Source organism: Dendrobium catenatum, unplaced genomic scaffold (genome assembly GCF_001605985.2).
Source record: "Dendrobium catenatum unplaced genomic scaffold, ASM160598v2 fragScaff_scaffold_71, whole genome shotgun sequence".
Taxonomy (NCBI): Eukaryota; Viridiplantae; Streptophyta; class Magnoliopsida; order Asparagales; family Orchidaceae; genus Dendrobium; species Dendrobium catenatum.
The window spans coordinates 142,690-161,531 of record NW_021318533.1 but is presented as its reverse complement, the minus strand read 5'-3'; the positions used below and the strand labels follow the sequence as shown (position 1 = coordinate 161,531).

The following is an 18,842-nucleotide window of genomic DNA, read 5'->3' as shown; positions in this document are numbered from 1 at the left end:
GGAGAGAGAGAGAGAGAGAGAGAGAGAGAGAGAGAGAGAGAGATTGGTGGAGAAGAAAAGGAAATCGAGAATCACAAACCTCACACTTTCCACTAGAACTCACAAAGAGATTTAAGAGCTTTCTCCTCAAGAACTCACAAAGAGATCTAGAGGAGTTTTGGAACTCACAAAGAGATCACCAAGATAACTTTTCATTCATCAATAATCAACCCTCTTACATAAGAAAATGACCATATATATAGGCCTCAAAATGACAAAGAAAACAAAAGACTAAAATGCCCCTTGGGCTACAATAGCGATCAACTACCCATAAGGGCAAAAATAGAAAAACTGAAATAACATGATTAGTACATAAAATGCTAACACAAAAAATGCATCAAAAGTAAAGACTCTCCATCATGGCCATCGATCACATGCGTCACCTCTGATAAACGCATCGAAACCTCTTGTCGATGTCCCCATCAGTAATATTATATCAGCATAGGGGTGTAAACGAGTCGAGTCGAGTATTCGCCTAATTGAGCTAAGCTTGTTTAACGCTTGTTGTGCTCAAGCTTGTCTCGTTTGAAAATTTTTATGCTTGAGCTCGACTTGTTTACTCGAACTCGTTAAGAAAGCTCGAGCATGACTGGTGAAATAAATAAAAATATTGAGTATATATTTTATTATATTATTTTAAAATTAGATTTTAAATATATTTTAATTTAAACTAGCAGCTCAACAAGCTTACGAGCTGAGCCTAGCTGAGCTTGAGCTCGTATAATATACGAGCTCAAACTTGGGGCTTGATAAGCTCTACTCGTGAGCTTATTAACGAGTCGAGTTCGAGCTGGCTCATGACCCGGCTCGGCTTACTTCTACTCCTATATAGGCATATCATAGTAACCTTTGTACTTTCAAGTAATTGGAAACCATCAATTATTTTAGTGCACCCTTTAAACAATTGCATCTTGAACCCTCCCAATCAGCTATGACTTATGCATTTTAAGATGAAATCTATTCTTGCTAATACATTCTGACTTGGATAAGGTTTTCTTCTCCAAATCCATCAACATGTTTTGTCAAAATGCTAGCTTTGATGTGTGTTCCATCTATAGGTACCACACATTTCTAATTTTAGAGCATTATGTAACATGATAAATACATATTAAATAGTATAGCAAATAACTAAGCTTGTGTTTGTGCCTTTAAAAATGGCATAAATCAATTGTTTGAGTGCATCCTATATGGAGTTTGGAGGCCTGGAGTTAGATAGACAAGGAGAAACAGAGAGAGAGGAGCAACAAATTAATAAAATATTGATTTGTGGTTTGGGTTAATATTAGTTGGGCCAATTATGGGTACTCTAAGACGAGGAATTGAATTTGCGCTTTGGCATCTCGGGTATTTGTAGCACACTTCTACAGTCCTACTTTTATCTATTTGTTTGATGTGTAATAGAAATGTCACACTCATTTTTAATGACATGTATGTTTACCAATAATTTTTATTGATTATGCTTGTAATTAGCCGCCAGATGTTAAAGATGTGGATGCGCAATTCACGATGGAGGACTTTGAGACTGTTAAAATTATTGGAAAAGGAAGTGGCGGTGTTGTTCAACTTGTTCGGCACAAATTTACAGGAGCTTTGTTTGCCTTGAAGGTATTAGACGATGAATATTTTCCCACCAATTTATATGTTTTTTAATTGGTTACTTACAGAGGCAAATATTGTGCAATAGAAATATTATGAATGTTACATGTATCTTAGTTTGCCCATCCGGCGTAATATTGGAGTTCTATGAGGCATTTTCTAGCTCCAATTTGTTGGAATTTTTAATTGTTAGTAAAGGATAATGAAGTCTAAGAAAATGATCTTATATTATCTTTTTTAAGTAGTTAGTGCAAAGCATGCTTCTTGTGAATATATTCAGAAGAAATTGACAAGGATTTTTGCTATTCTTCTTTATTACACGTTAAGAGCATTTGATTCTGAATTCTCTTAAAGGGAGAGTTTAAATTATGTCCTGAAATAGCGATGATTTGATTTGCACATTAAATTATGACCTGAATGCTGCATGAACTTATTGTTTGGTAAACCTCTTTTATTGGTTGCATCATTATATAACAATACCATTTAACCAGAAGGTAAATGATAAAAAATATTGTTGACATTATTTTGTGTCAACTCAGCCCCGATTGAGCCGATTCGAGCCCGACTGGGCTCTATCAACTTGATAGAGCACCATCGAGCAAAATTTAACTCAAATTGGACCTCAATTTAATCAAATTAAATTTAACTTCCTCAAATTAAAATCAAATCGATCGAATCTGCCCAAAATCGGTTCAAATCAAACCCAATCAAGCCGCATCGAATCAAATTCGACGCCGATTCAATTCCAATTTCATAAAATTGGCTCGATCTGACCCAATTGGACCCAAATCGACCCAAACTGAGTCTAATCCGATTCGGGCTCAATTTCATCCCTAATTGATCAATTTGGGATAAATTGACTTCTCAAATATGAAATTTTAATCTAGGGATCATATTTCATCTGAAATCCCCCTCAATCTCATGTCAAATCCTTCGTTTAACTCAATGAGGGAGCTGGATTGGGCATTTTGGGTGACCGACCTGCTGGCCTCGCGATCTCCAAAAAACAAGAGGGAGAGGGAGGGCCATTTGACGCTCCCCATGCGTGTCTTCGTCCGTCCCCGCCAGACAGAGCGGAAGAGAGGGAGAGAGAAAGAGCCATTCAGTTCTAGCTTCATGCGTTTGACCCCTAAACCTGCCGAGCCCAACTTGCCTTCTTCTTGTGCCCGTCTAAGTGAAAAGAAGAGGCCGACAAGGGGCCTCTTGCGTGTAACCTAGCCAAGAGGGAGGGTCAGCTGAACCTACATGTGCTCCCTTGCCGTTGTTTTCTTCTTTCTTGAACCAAAAGAGGGAAATACCTCTCTGTTTTCCTCCATTTCTCCAAGCTGAAGAACATAGACTTGCTCTTCTCCCTCTCTCGAGCAAAAAGAGGGAGTGTAGGAGGATGGTGGAGACACTTCCCCCGACATTGACAAACGACATGGAGGTGTTTTGGAACCATTGGAGGTTGAAGGAGTGCGACAGGGAGTAACAAGAAACAAAGAAGTGTTGATCAGGTTGAAGGACGTACTAGAACATGAGACCATGTGGGAGTCCTACCGGGTTATTTAGTAGCAGTTCCCTTCATTCCACCTTGAGGACAAGTGATACTTTTGGGGGTGAGTATTAATACAACAGCAGCCCATAAGGGAGGGACTAAGGAAGAGCTAGATCGATCGGTCCAGTAGTTGGCGGACCAACAAGGGGCGAAACCTGGGCAAATTTTGGCTATTGTGGTGGTGCCCAACAAATTATTAATTCACTATGTTAGTAGAGGAATTAAGGAGGGAATTAATTAGGAAATATTTCTTAATTGAAGATGGTAGATTTGAGGGCTGATTTGGAGTGAATTAATTATGAGATGTTTTCTAATTAAAAAGGGTAGATTTTGGGGCTGATTTGGAGGGGATTAATTAGGAAATATTTTCTAATTGGAGAGGGTAGATTTGGGGGTTGATTTGAGAGGGAATTTGGATAGGGCTGTTTTGGAATTTGCTGTTTATTGTTTTCTATCAGTAGTAGTGTTTTCTATAAGTAGTACTGTTTATGTTATGTTTTGTATGCAGAATTTTGTGAGTGATTGCTATTTGCTATTTTTGTAAGGGATCCTAGTGGCGTTTAGGGTGGGAGAGAAGATCCTCATGTCGAAAGAGGATCATTGTATCTTATTTTTGCATGTTTCCGAGTTTATCAATAAAAATCTGTTGTTCGTTGAATTTTTCTTTGTTCGTTGGCTGTTTTTGATACCAAGGCATATCAGAATTACCAATTTATATAGCTAGATGATAAATTTCACAATCTAAAAGTCCTTCGAATTCTTGCCTGTGAATAGAGATGAATTAATTTTTTTTTAAGATAAGTAAAGTTTGGGTGTTGTAGGTTTAGAATTTGAAATGGGTTGTTTGGGTGGACACATTACTCATTATATAAATCCATATCTTACTTGAATGAGCATATTCTTTAGAAAATCCTGAATGCATCCCCACACTATTAATCGTCCTCGAATTCAGCCCTAAAAGTGACAAACATTAGAAGACAAATTAACAGCATAATTTGGCTCGAGTGAGTTTGCTGATTGATAATAACTTGCTACCTAAGATATGTACTAGAAGCACATATTTAGGTGTCAGACCTTTTGAGTGAATGATATAATCCGTTTTGACCACTTTTGATGGTGACCAATATATAATCTAGACATTATAATTTTAATTATGGAAGATATTCTTGTCTTCTATCATATGATATGACCCTCCCGAATATATTATTCAGATAATAATTTTCTTCCTGTTTGCAATGAGGGCATATGAGACATTACATTTTTGAGCAACCAAGTTTATTTCAGTGATGTTCAAGGATAAAATTATGCTGGGTGAATAGTTTGTTTTCTTCACTTTGCTTTTAAGATTGCTAAAGCAGGGAGGAGACAATTATTGTGATTTTTCTTTACGTTTATTCTCTTTGAAAAATTTTCAGTCTAATATTTCATTATGGATTTTTCATATTTTGGATCGAAATTTTTAATTTTGAGATTGATTTTCAACTTTCAAGTGGCAGAATTCTTAACCACCTGCTTTTTCATTATAATTGCCACTGTCTTCTTTCGAAGAGGATTCTTCGTATATATTTCTCCACTCTTGCTAGATGAAAATTGGGATTTAGTGTTGATGAAGAACCCATTGGGTTGGAGGGATTCCATGTTGAAGCACCCATCGACCTTACAGGAGGTAGAATCTTAATGTCAGAGAAAAATAGGATATTTTTCATTGAGTTTTATTCCACTGTTCAATGTAAAAAAATGATAAAAAAAGTTTCATACCAGGAAAGAAATAAATATTGAAACTAATCCTTAATTAGGGAATTTATAATTAACTGTTCAACATAAATGGAATGTTGGTGCCCACAAATTATCGGATTGTTGTTAATGATGAAAAGGCTGTCTTTCACGGATGCTTGGATTATTGTAGATGGAAAGCTATTATCTACTGATTGTTGTAGATAGAAAGATGTTGACCACAAATTTAAGATTATTTCAACATTTCTTTCCTATGACATGAGCGAACTTGAAGTGCTACACAAGCATGTGCGGACTTTTAATTCCTTTTTCCCAGTCCAATTCTAATAACCACATCCTTTAACCCACATAGTTTGTTGAAAAATAGCTTTGAGTTATATGCAAAATACGTTTAGAAGAACATTTTGCACACGCACCTTATTTATGACATGAAAATAAGTTCAACGTTCATTTGGACGGAGATATTTTTTTTACGCCCTCAAAATGACTAATTTGACCTTTTTGATGATTCAAATCTTGTATTGATCATTATTTCAAGTCCTTTATCTACAAGCTGCTTATCATACTTTTGACAAAAGTAAAGTCTAACCAATGATTAGAAGCTGGTGCCTGAAGCTAGTTTAAATTCTAAACTACTTGGATCTCCTACGTGAGAAATGTATGCAAGTTGTTATTTCTCCAACGTGTGATATTGTTGTGCTTCCCTGACTCATTACAGGCCTTGTATTTGGCAGGGTATCCAGATGAATATTCAGGAGACAGTCCGCAAACAGATTGTCCAAGAGATTAAAATAAATCAAGCCTCACAATGTCCCCATGTTGTTGTTTGTCGTCATTCATTCTACCATAATGGAATTATATCTCTTGTCCTCGAATACATGGATCGTGGTTCTCTTGCAGATATAATCAGACAAGTCAATACAATTCTTGAGCCTTATCTTGCAGTTCTCTGCAAACATGTAAGACAGGAATTGTTACATAAAATCCATTTTGCTACTTGTACAGTATTGAAACACATTATTTGTATTCAGGTTTTGAAAGGTCTTGTGTATCTTCACCATGAAAGACGTGTAATTCATAGGGATATAAAGCCATCCAACTTGTTAGTGAATCACAAAGGCGAAGTAAAGATAACCGACTTTGGTGTGAGTGCAGTGCTTGGTAGCTCCATGGGGCAGCGAGATACATTTGTGGGTACCTACAATTATATGGCGGTACGTTTAAATTGTCTTGTTTGGCTTATTGATGGAAGCCATTTCCTTCACCAGTAAATTCTCACTTACCCTACTTTTTTCTCAGCTTTTAACACTTCTTTGTTGATCTTGTTCGTGTATGTCAGCCTGAGCGGATTAGTGGAGGTTCATATGATTTTAAAAGTGATATTTGGAGTTTGGGTCTTGTTATACTTGAGTGTGCTATAGGCTGTTTTCCTTATAGGCAGATTGGAAATGACGAAGGCCCATTGAGCTTTTATGAGCTTCTAGAATCTATTGTAGAAGAACCACCACCTAGTGCTCCATCAGATCAATTCTCACCGGAGTTCTGTTCATTCATATCTTCTTGGTAAGTTCAACATTCTCATATGCTGCCTGTAAATCCTTAACTTTTTTTACTTCGATTCATTTGTTGGCATGTATCTTTTAAATCTCAAACCAATACTTCTCTTTGTCGATTGTTCATTGGTTTTATTGTCTATGACTTGCAATTAATAAATTAGTACATAAAACCTGTTATATGGGCACACGCTAGCAGAACTTGACTGAAGTTCTGATTTCAAAATTTGATTTAAGAGGTCCCAATGATGCGGAAACATGTATTACTCAGAGACTTTTTGAAATTATCGTAACTTGCTTATGTAGACAAATATGCTCAAAACAAAAAATTTTTAATGGACTTGAGAAATGATGCTCATGTAAGGAATTACTATATTCTGAAATGTTTATCTTGTTTTCTGTCTTCTGAATATGAAGATATTACTCGGTACCAATCTCATCAAAATTTTGCAAAAACAAACGTCAGATCACATATTCTAGCTTTCAAGAGTGCCGCCAGGTTGATTGTATCATTGTTGCCACACTCTGTACATAAAAAAGGATTTTGGTACCCCAAAAAACTTAAGGTTTTCTTGTCTGAATATGAAGATATTACTTGATCAAGACTTTGACAGATTTTACACATTATGTCTAAGATCTTAGTCTTATTTTATTTCATTTTAAAATTTGTCTTTGAATCTCTTCCTACCTCCATTTGGAACCCTGCTTCTTTTTTGGCAATTTATTATCTTCTTCTTAATGTGGAATGGCCTCCACTTGGCATCCATTTAGGCCGAGGATATGATGGGTTACTTCGCTGTAGCAGTTGGTTAATCTCTGGCAAACGAAAATTCCAGCCCCTTAGCTTCATTAATATGTAAAACTACTTTAATAAAATGGATTTCTAGAAGCTCTCTAAAAGGAAAATGTTTTCTTAGCATTGGAACCTGTGTTTTATTTTGGTTTCTTCTTATGATTTTTTGCAGCATTCAGAAAGATCCTCATCATAGAATGTCCAGCTTGGAACTTCTGGTTAGTGTTCAAATTTGAGTTATAGAAGTTTTCCTTCTATTAAGGCTTCGTTTAAGACAGCTTTCTAATACAAAAATTAAAATTTTTATACTAAAAGACTGCTTTAAGAAGCAGTAAAAAAGTTGTTTCAAACGAAACTTAAGGCTTCCATTTTTATTAGCTACTCTTGATTTGATTGCAGAGTCATCCATTCATTAAGAAGTTTGAGGACAAAGACATTGATTTAGGGATCCTTGTCAACAGCTTAGATCCTCCTGTAAATTTTCTCGACTAGGACATTGCTACATGAATATTTCTTTGCAAAATGAGCTTTACAACCATAAATAGAAATGAATGGTGATGTATCACTATGGAATCATATAAGGACTTCGAAAATTAGCTTCTTGGATGTGACTTGGGCATGCAGGTCTAACATTTTTGTCAATTTCTGTGGATGAAGCTATTTTTTTTTTCTGTGGCAAATTATTGCATCCGGTCACCGGACGGGAAGATAGGTTCGGATATTAATAAAATATTATTTTAAATTAAGCACGTCAAAAGCGCAGTCAAAGCGTAAGTCAAAAGCGCAGGTGACGTGGCAAGTTTTTATTGGATGTTCAAACCTATTCTCCGCATCCGGTGACCGGATGCAATAATTTGCCCAAAACTAGGAGATTTCGGTGGCAAGAAAACCATGTTCATGCGATTATATTGTTGTTTTGAATTTAAAGTTTCACTTCCCACCCCTCCACTTCTCTTTTGTAATACAAAGCGGATTTAAGAAGCAGGAAGAAAGCCGCCCAATTTTTATATTAGAAAACAGCTTTAAAAAGCAGTAAGAAAGCAATCCTAAATAAAAATTATGAAAATGTTCTAAAAGGCAATGCATAAGAAAGTTGTCTCAAATGAAACCTTAATGACCATTGATCTTCTTTAAGAAGTTGACGTGATGAATCACAAAATTTGAACTCATGATATTTTAGGGAAGATACTATGCTTATAAGATTAATCATAAAATTTAAGCTTTTGAGAGGGGTGAAATTTTTTGTTCATGTTGCATTGGCTGAATATTGAATCCTAGACCAATACTTCAAAAATAAAATAAAAAATATTCTGCATGAGTTCAAGACCATTTAATTTTAGAAAAGCTTAATATTGTACGAGGCCTCATTCTACCATTTTTACATATGAAAAACTAACAATATTAGATCTCGAAAAACAAAATATAATGAAATTATTGATTGAAAATTTTCATAATCTCAGCATGAATAAAAATGAATATTAATAATTTTTAAAATTATTATTTTATTAAAGTTATTGTGATTATTAAAAAATATGTTTTTTTATAATAAATCAGATAATAATTTTCTTATAATTATTATATTATAATAGGCCGAATTATAAAAAATAGATTTCCTCCGCATACTATTGCTTTCCTTTTGAATGAGATGTCCACATATATTCAATTTAGTCTCACATTTATGTCTACTACAAATGGATTTTAAGTGTAGATTATAGGGCAAAGGATGATGATCTAAGGTTAGTGAGTTGACCATCTTTTACTAATTGAATGATTGATGAAGGTGATTCTACGAACATATATGTTATAGATATGATGATGTTTTGGACATATAAAATGTAGATTATGGTGGCTCCATGGATGCTTCAATACTAAAGCTTCAGATATATATTACAACTCACTTTGTGATATGCATCAAACTCATAAATGAATGAGGCCTTTCGATTTTTCATGTATGTTGAGGCTGAAATCAATAATTCATGATATGGAATACTCATAAAAACTCGTATTTTACAAAGGTTGGTGCTTAAAAGTACCTTAAATACAATGATTTGTGACTTAGTTACCTCATGCTCAAGCATGTCCTCAATGCATTTATGTATTAGGCAAGATAAGTTAAAGTGGAAGTTATATCTATATGCAATGACGATGAACTTTCAATTCTAGGTGAATAAATCAGGAAAAGATATTTGGTATATTCATTGTGCTTTCAAAAATATTCATGAAATGTACAAACTGTAAAGTTAACAAAATCAATCATGTTTAAGTTAAAGGAGACATCAATCATAATATATATTTTGAATGTTAACTTAAAATAATACCATAAAGCTCAACCATAGCTTATTGGATATAAAATAAAGGAAAAGATCCTTGGATCGAATCCTATCCAAAGATGATAATAACATAAGTTAGAAGATACTACAGCATTGATCTGCATATGAAAAAAGTTGGCAATGTCCTAAGCAAGCTATCACATATGTAAAGCATTTTGAATTATCATCATATATGATTATGCTAAATATAAAGAATTTATGAATAATTATTTATCTCTGGCTTGCCGCTTCAAAATGTTTAAACATGTTTACTTCTATTTAGTTTGTTGCATACAATGCTTCAAAAGTGCATGCCTTGTAGTTTTAAGTGTGGATTGTACTTTTTAAATACGTAATGTATATGTGTTTTACTATTGACAATGGTGCAATATGTAAATACCTAGATTTACTGGTAACATTTGTAGTTGTTGACTATAAATAGTAATTTGCCGATGCATTTCATGATTGGATTCATAAACTCAATAGGCCTTGTTGAAAACTTAATTTTTGCATTTGATAGATATAATAATATTTCGAATGCTTTATTTATCATATTTTTAGAGGTACATTATGGAGCTTGCACTCATCATAATATTCATAATAAATTTTAAAAATGACAGTTGTTATCATGAATGTCAAATGGCTTCCAATGAATAACCTAACCATAGTTGTCTGCCTATAAAATGAAATTAGCTTTGATAGATGTGCTATGATTTTTTTTCTCTTGAAACAAATTCAACTTAATGATAGTTGATTTTTCAAAGAATTTTAATAATATTACAAAACATGCATGTTCATATTCAATAATCATTTTATTAAAGTTCTTCAATCCCACAATTAGAAATAATTCTTTAATTGATGCTTTATTGCATCATATAACAAAATTAATTTGGCAAAAAATTACATTTAGCAAGATTTTAAATTAGGCTTAAGCATTAATTATTTATCTAATTAGTCAATGTGATATGCGTGCCCTAGGTGAGAATATATATATATATATATATATATATATATATATATGATAATTTAATATGGAGAGCCTAATGTGCGAACATACATTGGCTGTAAATCTGGATCATGTTGTTAGTTATTATGACTTATACTCATATGAAATTAAGAGTGATGTCATGGTACTCTTAATAGTGAAGCTAAGCATTGGTTGTCCAAAAAAGAACAATTGATTTTTAAAATAAGAGAAAGATGCAATGTAATGTAAATGTAACTGAAGTTAGGTGAAAGACCATAATAATGCTACTTGTAAGGTCAAGTGCTTGTCGCCTTCATAAAAATTATAATTTTATTTTCATTATTATAGTTACTATTACAGGCTAGAATATATGCGGTGATAGAGTTAGAAATTTTTGTTTTAGTATTGTATGGATATCCAACACACAAACAGAAGAAAAAAAAATAAGCAACAAAATTTTACGTGAAAAATCCTAGAAAAGGAAAAAACCACGGGTTCACGCCCAGTTGAAATAATTCAACTAGAGTTTGATTGGATCACATGTGACTGACTCATCCCTGAAATTAAGGATGATCAAATTATAATAATCAATCGTCGGGTTGAAAACCAATTACATACGGAAATCTAAAAAATGGCGACGCTTTGTGGTCGGGCTAAAATCCGTCTTTAATTGACGGTTGGGCAGAAATCCGGCATTAGTCGGCTGTCGGGAAGAACTCTGTTGTCAATCGACGGTCGTGCAGAAGTCTGACGTGATTCGGTGGCCGAGCAAACTTTATCGTCAATTGGCGGCCGGGCAAAACTCTAGTGTTAGTTGGCTGTCAGGCAAAACTCCAACGTCAGTTGGCGGCTAGGCAGAAGTCTGGCGTCAGTCGTCAGTCGGGCAGAACTCCGGTGTCAGTTGGTAGCCAGACAGAAGCTTGGCATCAATCGTCGGTTGGGAGATACTCCAACGTTGATTGGTTGTCGGGCAGAAGTCCATCGTTAGTTGGCTGCCAGGTTGAAGTCTGACGATGGTTGAGGAGGTGTCTGGTGCAAGAGAACTCAAGTTTATCTTCTCCCTTGTCTTCCTTCTCTTCTCTTCTAGCTTGGATCCTCTCTCACAAGAAATAAGGGGTCTATTTATAATTTTCTAAGAGTGTCATGACCAGTAAATAAGAGGAAAATTAAGGGTAAATTGAGAGTGGTTTGAATGGACGGCCGATATTGAATCCCTTGATTGTGAAATGTTTACTAGGCATTTTAATGTCTGAATGATATCAAAATTTGACGATCTTGTGCTCGTTGGATTTGTCTCGCCAAGTCGCTTGATTCGACTCTAAGCATGTCACATTTGAAAATTGTTTGGTAATCCAAATTATAGATTAAACCTTCTAAATGCATTTTGGGTCATTGATTTAGACTTCATTTGCGCTTGGATTGAGTCGAATTTGGCGTCGTTGGGTTTGTATTTCCGAGATGTTCAGTTTAACTATAAGTTTGCATAAATCGGAGTTCAGATGTTCCCAAATTTAATTTTGAAGTTTCCAACTTAATTTTGCTTCGAGATTCGTGCCCGATCAAGATAAATTTTTGATGATGTATAAGTTACAATATTAAACTTATATTTGATGTAAGTAGGCTTTTCTTTCTACTTTGATGACCAGTCATAAATCTATGTTCTAATGAGTGATTTTATTGAATGAAATTTCTTGATTAATATCACTATCTAGTTCTACTTGATGCTATAATGGTTTTCATTATAATGATAGGGGGGGGGGGACTCATTATAAAAAAATAAATATTTAAAATTATATATATAAGTTAACTTTGTAAGCAAAGTCTTGTAATAATTTATGAAATTTAAAATAAGTATAAGTTTTTTTATTCTATTTTCATTTTATGATAATGTTATATAATAATTTCATTGAGAGCATAGTCAAATACTTCATTCTCGATGTATAGTAATTAGTGGTCATTGAGCCAGACATCACGCATTTTGCTATACAATTGATGCTTGATAATCTTCATTACAGAAAATGCTCTATTAATTGTAGCAGTAGCGACTGGTAAAGACAGTGTCAAAATATCAATGTTAGTCAAATATGTAAACTTGATGATTGTACGCATATAAATAATATAAGTTCAAGAAACACAAGATCAACCATAGGAAAATCTGTTGGATATAACTTTGCAAGACGAATTAAATTTCTCTTATCATAAACATATTAGATATTATTTGGGTTTAGACATGTCACACAAAGAACTAGCTCAATACTAATTTTTAAAAGATGATTATTCAGTTCCTTAAGTTGTATATTAATAATAATATAAATAAATCAAATTGATAATGATGGAAGTTTATTATTTCTTTACATTTTCGTACTTATTGTCAGTGAGCTTTAAATATAGAGTTTATATTTTAAACTTCAATATCAAAAACACAACAAAAATGTGACACTTTTTTCAGTAAAGGCTCCTATCTATTTTTTCTCATCACTTGTAATCGTTGCTTGGACAATTATACCAATTTTATTGCATTTATAATATATTGATCATTTCTTTTAAGGATTGTGATAATTTATTTGTAATTTCTAAAATATCAATAATTAATACAGTGATAGTACAAAGTTATAAGACTTTATAATATATATTAAAACCCCATCTTCAACTGACTATTAATCATGTATTTCATTTTTCTTGACAATTTCAAACACTTCGAGTACAGAAACATGCATTTTCATAAGACCGAATAGGATTTGAAAATGCAAACTTTAACAGGTGTCTCTATCGTGTTGTGAATTAGTTTTTTGGTTAAAATCTAGATCACTAATTAACTCCCCAGTACTCAGATGAAAAATTATTTTATAACACTGAATTGCTTTCAGAGTATCATTCCTCTGGCATGAAGCTTCACCAATGTTTGGAATTTTAAAAGTAATCTCAAATAAATATTTTGTTTGCCTATGATTCTTAGCTAAAAAAAATATTTGAGGCACACCACATAAAAAATATAAGATAAACAAGTACACAATAGACTCGTTAACAATTCAAATAATATAATCAGTTCTTTTTATCTTTTTTTCTTCCATTTCCCTTCACAGCAGTCATTATTTAACCAAAAAAAACACCAACAAAACACTATTCCATTGCCAACATAAATTAAAAAGTTTCGGCCTTTGCTAAATAGCAGGAATCGTAAAGGAAGCAATCAAGCAAACTAGCAGGCCAAATTAATGGCAATAGAGGAGTTAAATGTCACAACTCTCAAAAGAAAAGCAAATAAACACATAAAAAATATGAAAACAATATCAAAATCAGTAAACCACCGATTCAAATTTACAGGAAATGGGAATCATTCATCATCAACAAGGAACCAAATAAGAGAGCAATCATTGTTCGAACCACGTCAAACTAAAATTAGAAGTTAACCATGCAAGTATAAATTACAGAGAAGGAATAAAGGAACCTTAAGAAACATACCTTACAACAGGACTGCAGGATAACGACAAGAATGAAGCATGCAATAAGACTGAAGTGTAAGCGAGATTAGTTGTGTGAACAGAGATGAGATCATGAGAAGCGTAATCGGGAGCATCCTCAAGTTCAAGCCCTTGCATGCCTTCTTTGTGTCGCGTGCATGAAGATAATTATCGCATGCATGAAGCTAAAGGGGAACGACGAACATCGGGAGTTGGACAAATGGCTTAGATTAGGGCAGGGGGGGGGATGTTCCAAAATTACACCCTTTCTATTCATTTTTATGATTTGAGGGAGGGCAATTGTTTCCCACCAACAGTGCCACATGGTTCTACCAGTGGTGATGATACAATGCTTATGTTAAACTCCAAAATATTTAAACTAATGCAATGCCTTATTGAAATTTAGTTCAAACATGTTCGAATCGTGCTTAATGCAATTTGAATATTCACGTTCAAATAAAGAATTCAAACAACTTTTCCAACCCGTTTCAAAGCTCAAACTTTGCTAGATCTTGTTTGAATATTGATTGAATCTTCTTCAATCATGTTATATACTCAGTCAAATATTATTTGGATATTATTCAAATCTTTATTTGAATTCCGTTTGAATTTGAGCTAATTGTAATCAATTTTATTCACAATAGTCTCCTAAACTAATATATATATATATATAGCTAGAAGCCAAAACACATTTTAACAATATTCAAATAATGTATTTATTTTGATTAGAAAATTTTTATTAAAAAATCAGTCTATTATAAATTTATAATTGTAAGGGTCGTATAAAGTTAAATTTCCGGGTTGCCTTTCTAGCCGCACCGTTGGTTGTTGATCCATGCCATTCTCATGATGAAAGCGGACGTTGGATTGGCGTCCCGCATAATGATTCCATGCGGACATCCCCTCTCTTACGGTCCTAAGCTAAGCTCTCCACCGCACCGAATTTAGAACCCCGGTGCTGCCCTTGATTTCAGAAACCCACACGCCTTCGATGTTAGAACAGTTTCCTTCTCAGATTTTTTTTTCGTAATTCAATATTTTCTCTTGCTTTGATCTCCTCGATTCTCGCTATAGAGAGGAGAGCATTACAGGGATAGGGTGAAAGATGAAGGAAGAGGTCATAAGTTCTGGAACGGTGGAAGCCGTGGCGCTCGCCAGATCTTCTTCTCCTCCGACTCCAGCTGCAAAGTATGCCTCTGCTATTTCTAATAATCTCCGGATGCTTCTTTTCTTCTAATTTGTGTTATCTACCGAGTCGGGAATCTTTTGCGTCATGCCCTAGAATAAATTTAATGATAGGTATTTTTCAGCTCAAGCACATCCTCAATAAGAAAACCTATTATTGGGGTCTAGCTTTTGTGCTTTAGTGGAGTTCTGCAAAGTTGAAACAATCAATTGTTGTAATTCAGAGATTAATTTACCATTTCTTGGAATGAGCTGGATTGTGTTTAGTACTAGGGTTTCATTGCTCAGATTTCATGATGGAGTAGAAATCATTCTTCTTTCGATTAAAGTTTTTTCTTTTATAAATTTTTGAAGTTCTAGCCTGGAATACCTTAGCGGAGACTTAAGCTTTTGAACTTGCGAGACCTTTTGAAGAAAAAAACACAACTAATTTTCCTACAATTAAATGATAAATGTGAACCTGCTGAACTTTTTTATCACTCTCTTTTATAGGGTTGTTTTGGTATATGAATTTTGAAGCATTCGTGGTGAGCCTGCCAATCATATTATCTCTTTCTATGTAAACATTATTATTAGCGAGTTGCAATACTTGATATTTATACTTCACTGATGGTGTCAGCATTGGTTTATTTGATCAGGTTTGGCCATTTCCCGATAATAAGTATTTTTGTTACTAGGAGTTTATGAGTTGACACGCTCTTTTGGTAATGTGGCCATATGTGCAACCTAATTTATGCATAGTGATCCTTGACTCCTAAACTCTTTTGGGATTAGGCATAACTAACATAATGATGCAAAATAATAAAAGATAGCTTGGTGTTATATTGCTTAAACTTGTTTATTTTCTTTCTTTATTGAACTTAATATGACCCCCAACAAACCTATTGATTTAGGAATTCTTATGTTTTACGGTTTGTAACACATGTCCATTACATGGAAAAAACCTTTCAGCAAGAGCAAAAAGAAATTCACAAGCCAAAAACTCTTAATATTGAAAGCTATTCGCTACTTTGTGGAAACCTAACATATGAAAGAAATCAATTCATATGAAATAATACATTGAAATTTAGAGTCGAGGAGGCCATTCATGAGTTAAAACACACTCATTGAAACCCAAATTGTAGAAAATTTAAGTAAAATTAACAATAGTCAATTGAATAATAAAATTTAGAGCAGGTAATATAATGCGGAAGTAAAGTAGAGATAAGTTAAAAAACTGAATAAGGAGATAATCACCCCCAACAAAATTTCAAATTTCATTCTTTAAGTATTTGACTCCTATAAGGGGAAAGAATAATACATCCAACTAGAATCATATTTAAAACCAAAATAAATTGATTTTGTACTAGTCTTTAGAACGCCATTTATAATTACAAAATCTTTGGGAATCCCTGGTTGTTGATCACAAGAACACCAAAAGTAACATGCATCAATTACCAAAGACATAGTCCCTTAGTCTATGATGCACAAACAAAGACACGACGACATATATTTGACACGAAACAGACAAGGGATGCGTCAATTATTGAAAATATAGGACACATACACGGGTTGGATATGATATTATAATTTTTATACTTTAAAAATAGTATAAAAATTGAATAAATATAATATTAAAAATAATTTAGAAATAATAAGTCATCTAACTATAATTTGTGTTTAAAATGATTAATATTAGGATGTCGAGCGTCAGACGTTGATGCTGTGTATCAAGCATCGAGAGAGGAGACGACAATGCTGTTGAGAGTCGGGCATCAATGTTATGTAGTAAATATTGGGCGTCAATGTTAAGAGAGCGTTTGTCGTCGATGTTGAGAGGGTGTTGGTCATCGATGTTAAAAAGATGTCAGACAAAGATGAGTTGACAAGTTGTGGGTGTAGAAATTGCTAGCGTCCATTATCAATTTCAAGATAGTGTCAGACTTTGATGTGGAGATGGTTTTGAAATGTCAATGTTGTAATGACGTCAGATGTCGATGTTGAGATGATATCAGACATTGTTGTGAAACCAAAGTCTCAACCCGCCAAAGAGAAATGAAAATAAGAATATTCGATGAATGAGGTATTGAGTGCGGGCGATTGATTTGACATTCTGGATAGGAAATAAGAAATTTAGTTTTTATATTTCAAATAAATAACATTTTAAATACAAGAAGTTATATTTAAAATAATTCATAAAATATTTAAGACACGCATGTCCAATTTATATTTTTTTTTAATCGAACATATTTTGGCCTGTCCGGCACATATCGGAGGAGTGTTGGACGCTTGTCGTGTCGGGTACATGTCGAACACTGCACGTTTCTTTGAGAAGAAGTGTCGGTGCATCGTAGACCTTAGTAGTAGAGGAAGCTAGAAGTTGTAAGTGAGAATATTCTTGTAATAAAATAATAAAAAAATAAAAAAATGCTAATAAATGACGCATTTCAATCAAAAGATCTCAAGTTTAACAAGAAGTCTATAGATATTGCACTCGATAAGGTGGTGGAAACTCGTAAATTGTGAAGCACGATAATAAGAATCTCATGGGAATAAATCCAACGATGTTGAGGAGACATATGAGGTAATGAAAAAGATCAAATGGCAGAGTAAAAAATCACCATATAAACAATCACAAAGAAGGTTTGTAGTCCATAGGTAATAGCCACAATAGTTAATGAACCAAAAATCCAAAGATAGCGTGAGCGTTGCAAAGAAGAGGAAGAGAGGAGGAGGGTTGCATAAATTATATCCGACTTGAAAAGTTTGACATAAATGAAATGCTAATTTGACATTCTTTAAATAGATTAAGGCTTAGTTTTTATATTTGGTTGAAATATCTGTAAATAATCACATGTGAGCATGTGTCTCAGTGGTAGATGACGCTTTTACTATCCATCATTTATACTGAACACAATTTCTTCTCGAATAATATCTTTAGGAATAATATCTTTAGGAATAAGTCAGTATGATAGCTTGAGTAATACACAAATGATAAATTCAATGTTAAATTTCAAAGAGGGTGTGAAAGGAGAAGAATGCAATGCATTGGTTCATGTTTCACAATATAAAATTAAATCAAATACATTAAAAATTGGAGTGGCACTAGAATTTGTTGGAATTTTAAACTTGTTAAGTATTTGTCCAAATTTGTTGCTTGAATTTATATGGTCTATTTTCTATATGTTAATTTCTTTAGTATTTATGCAAAAATCGTTCATGTTTTATTGGAATCATTATCCTATCACCTGATTTGAATTCCATTGTCCAATTCACATTTGTAGTATGTTGTAATTGTTATAATTAGAAGTTTCTTGTGAATGCTTTCATGCTAATTACTAATTGATTTTTTGATATGAGATGTATAATGTTAATGTTATTTTTCATAAGAAACACAATAACTAAGTTTAAAAGGAGAAGATTAGGAAAAATCAAAATCTATATTTGATTATTCCATATCTATACTACTATATAAAAGTGGCTTGGGATTCCACCCATAGCAAATCTTGACTGTTCATTTATAAACATAAAATTAAATCTATACCATTCATTTATAACTCTTCATATTCTTTATTTTTAGGTTCCTCAAAAACATTTCTTCAATCATTAATAACTTTAATTTTACATCCCAATTCCCAACTCAAACATTTGAGTTGCTTCATCCTAACGTTTCACCAAAATATTTTGGT

General features: G+C 33.4%; 2 protein-coding genes across 3 annotated transcripts in view; both read left to right on the top strand.

The window, feature by feature from the left end:
• LOC110097283 (mitogen-activated protein kinase kinase 6) overlaps nucleotides 1–7,894 on the top strand; it is a 13,468-nt gene extending 5,574 nt beyond the window's left edge. Inside the window, exons 3-8 of the mRNA XM_020823564.2 lie at nucleotides 1,510–1,644; nucleotides 5,641–5,865; nucleotides 5,938–6,120; nucleotides 6,246–6,469; nucleotides 7,425–7,470; nucleotides 7,652–7,894. Coding sequence (XP_020679223.1) covers nucleotides 1,510–1,644; nucleotides 5,641–5,865; nucleotides 5,938–6,120; nucleotides 6,246–6,469; nucleotides 7,425–7,470; nucleotides 7,652–7,744 — 906 coding nt within the window. The 3' untranslated portion in view covers nucleotides 7,745–7,894. The remainder of the gene's footprint in view (nucleotides 1–1,509; nucleotides 1,645–5,640; nucleotides 5,866–5,937; nucleotides 6,121–6,245; nucleotides 6,470–7,424; nucleotides 7,471–7,651) is intronic.
• A 7,047-nt stretch (nucleotides 7,895–14,941) lies between these two features.
• The window catches only part of LOC110097293, a 50,028-nt gene continuing 46,127 nt past the window's right edge, over nucleotides 14,942–18,842 (top strand). Inside the window, exon 1 of one of the 2 annotated variants that reach the window (XM_020823581.2) lies at nucleotides 14,942–15,177. In XM_020823581.2, the coding sequence (XP_020679240.1) occupies nucleotides 15,095–15,177 (83 nt within the window). In that variant the 5' untranslated portion in view covers nucleotides 14,942–15,094. The remainder of the gene's footprint in view (nucleotides 15,178–18,842) is intronic. The other variant, XM_028695369.1, reaches the window with a different exon arrangement.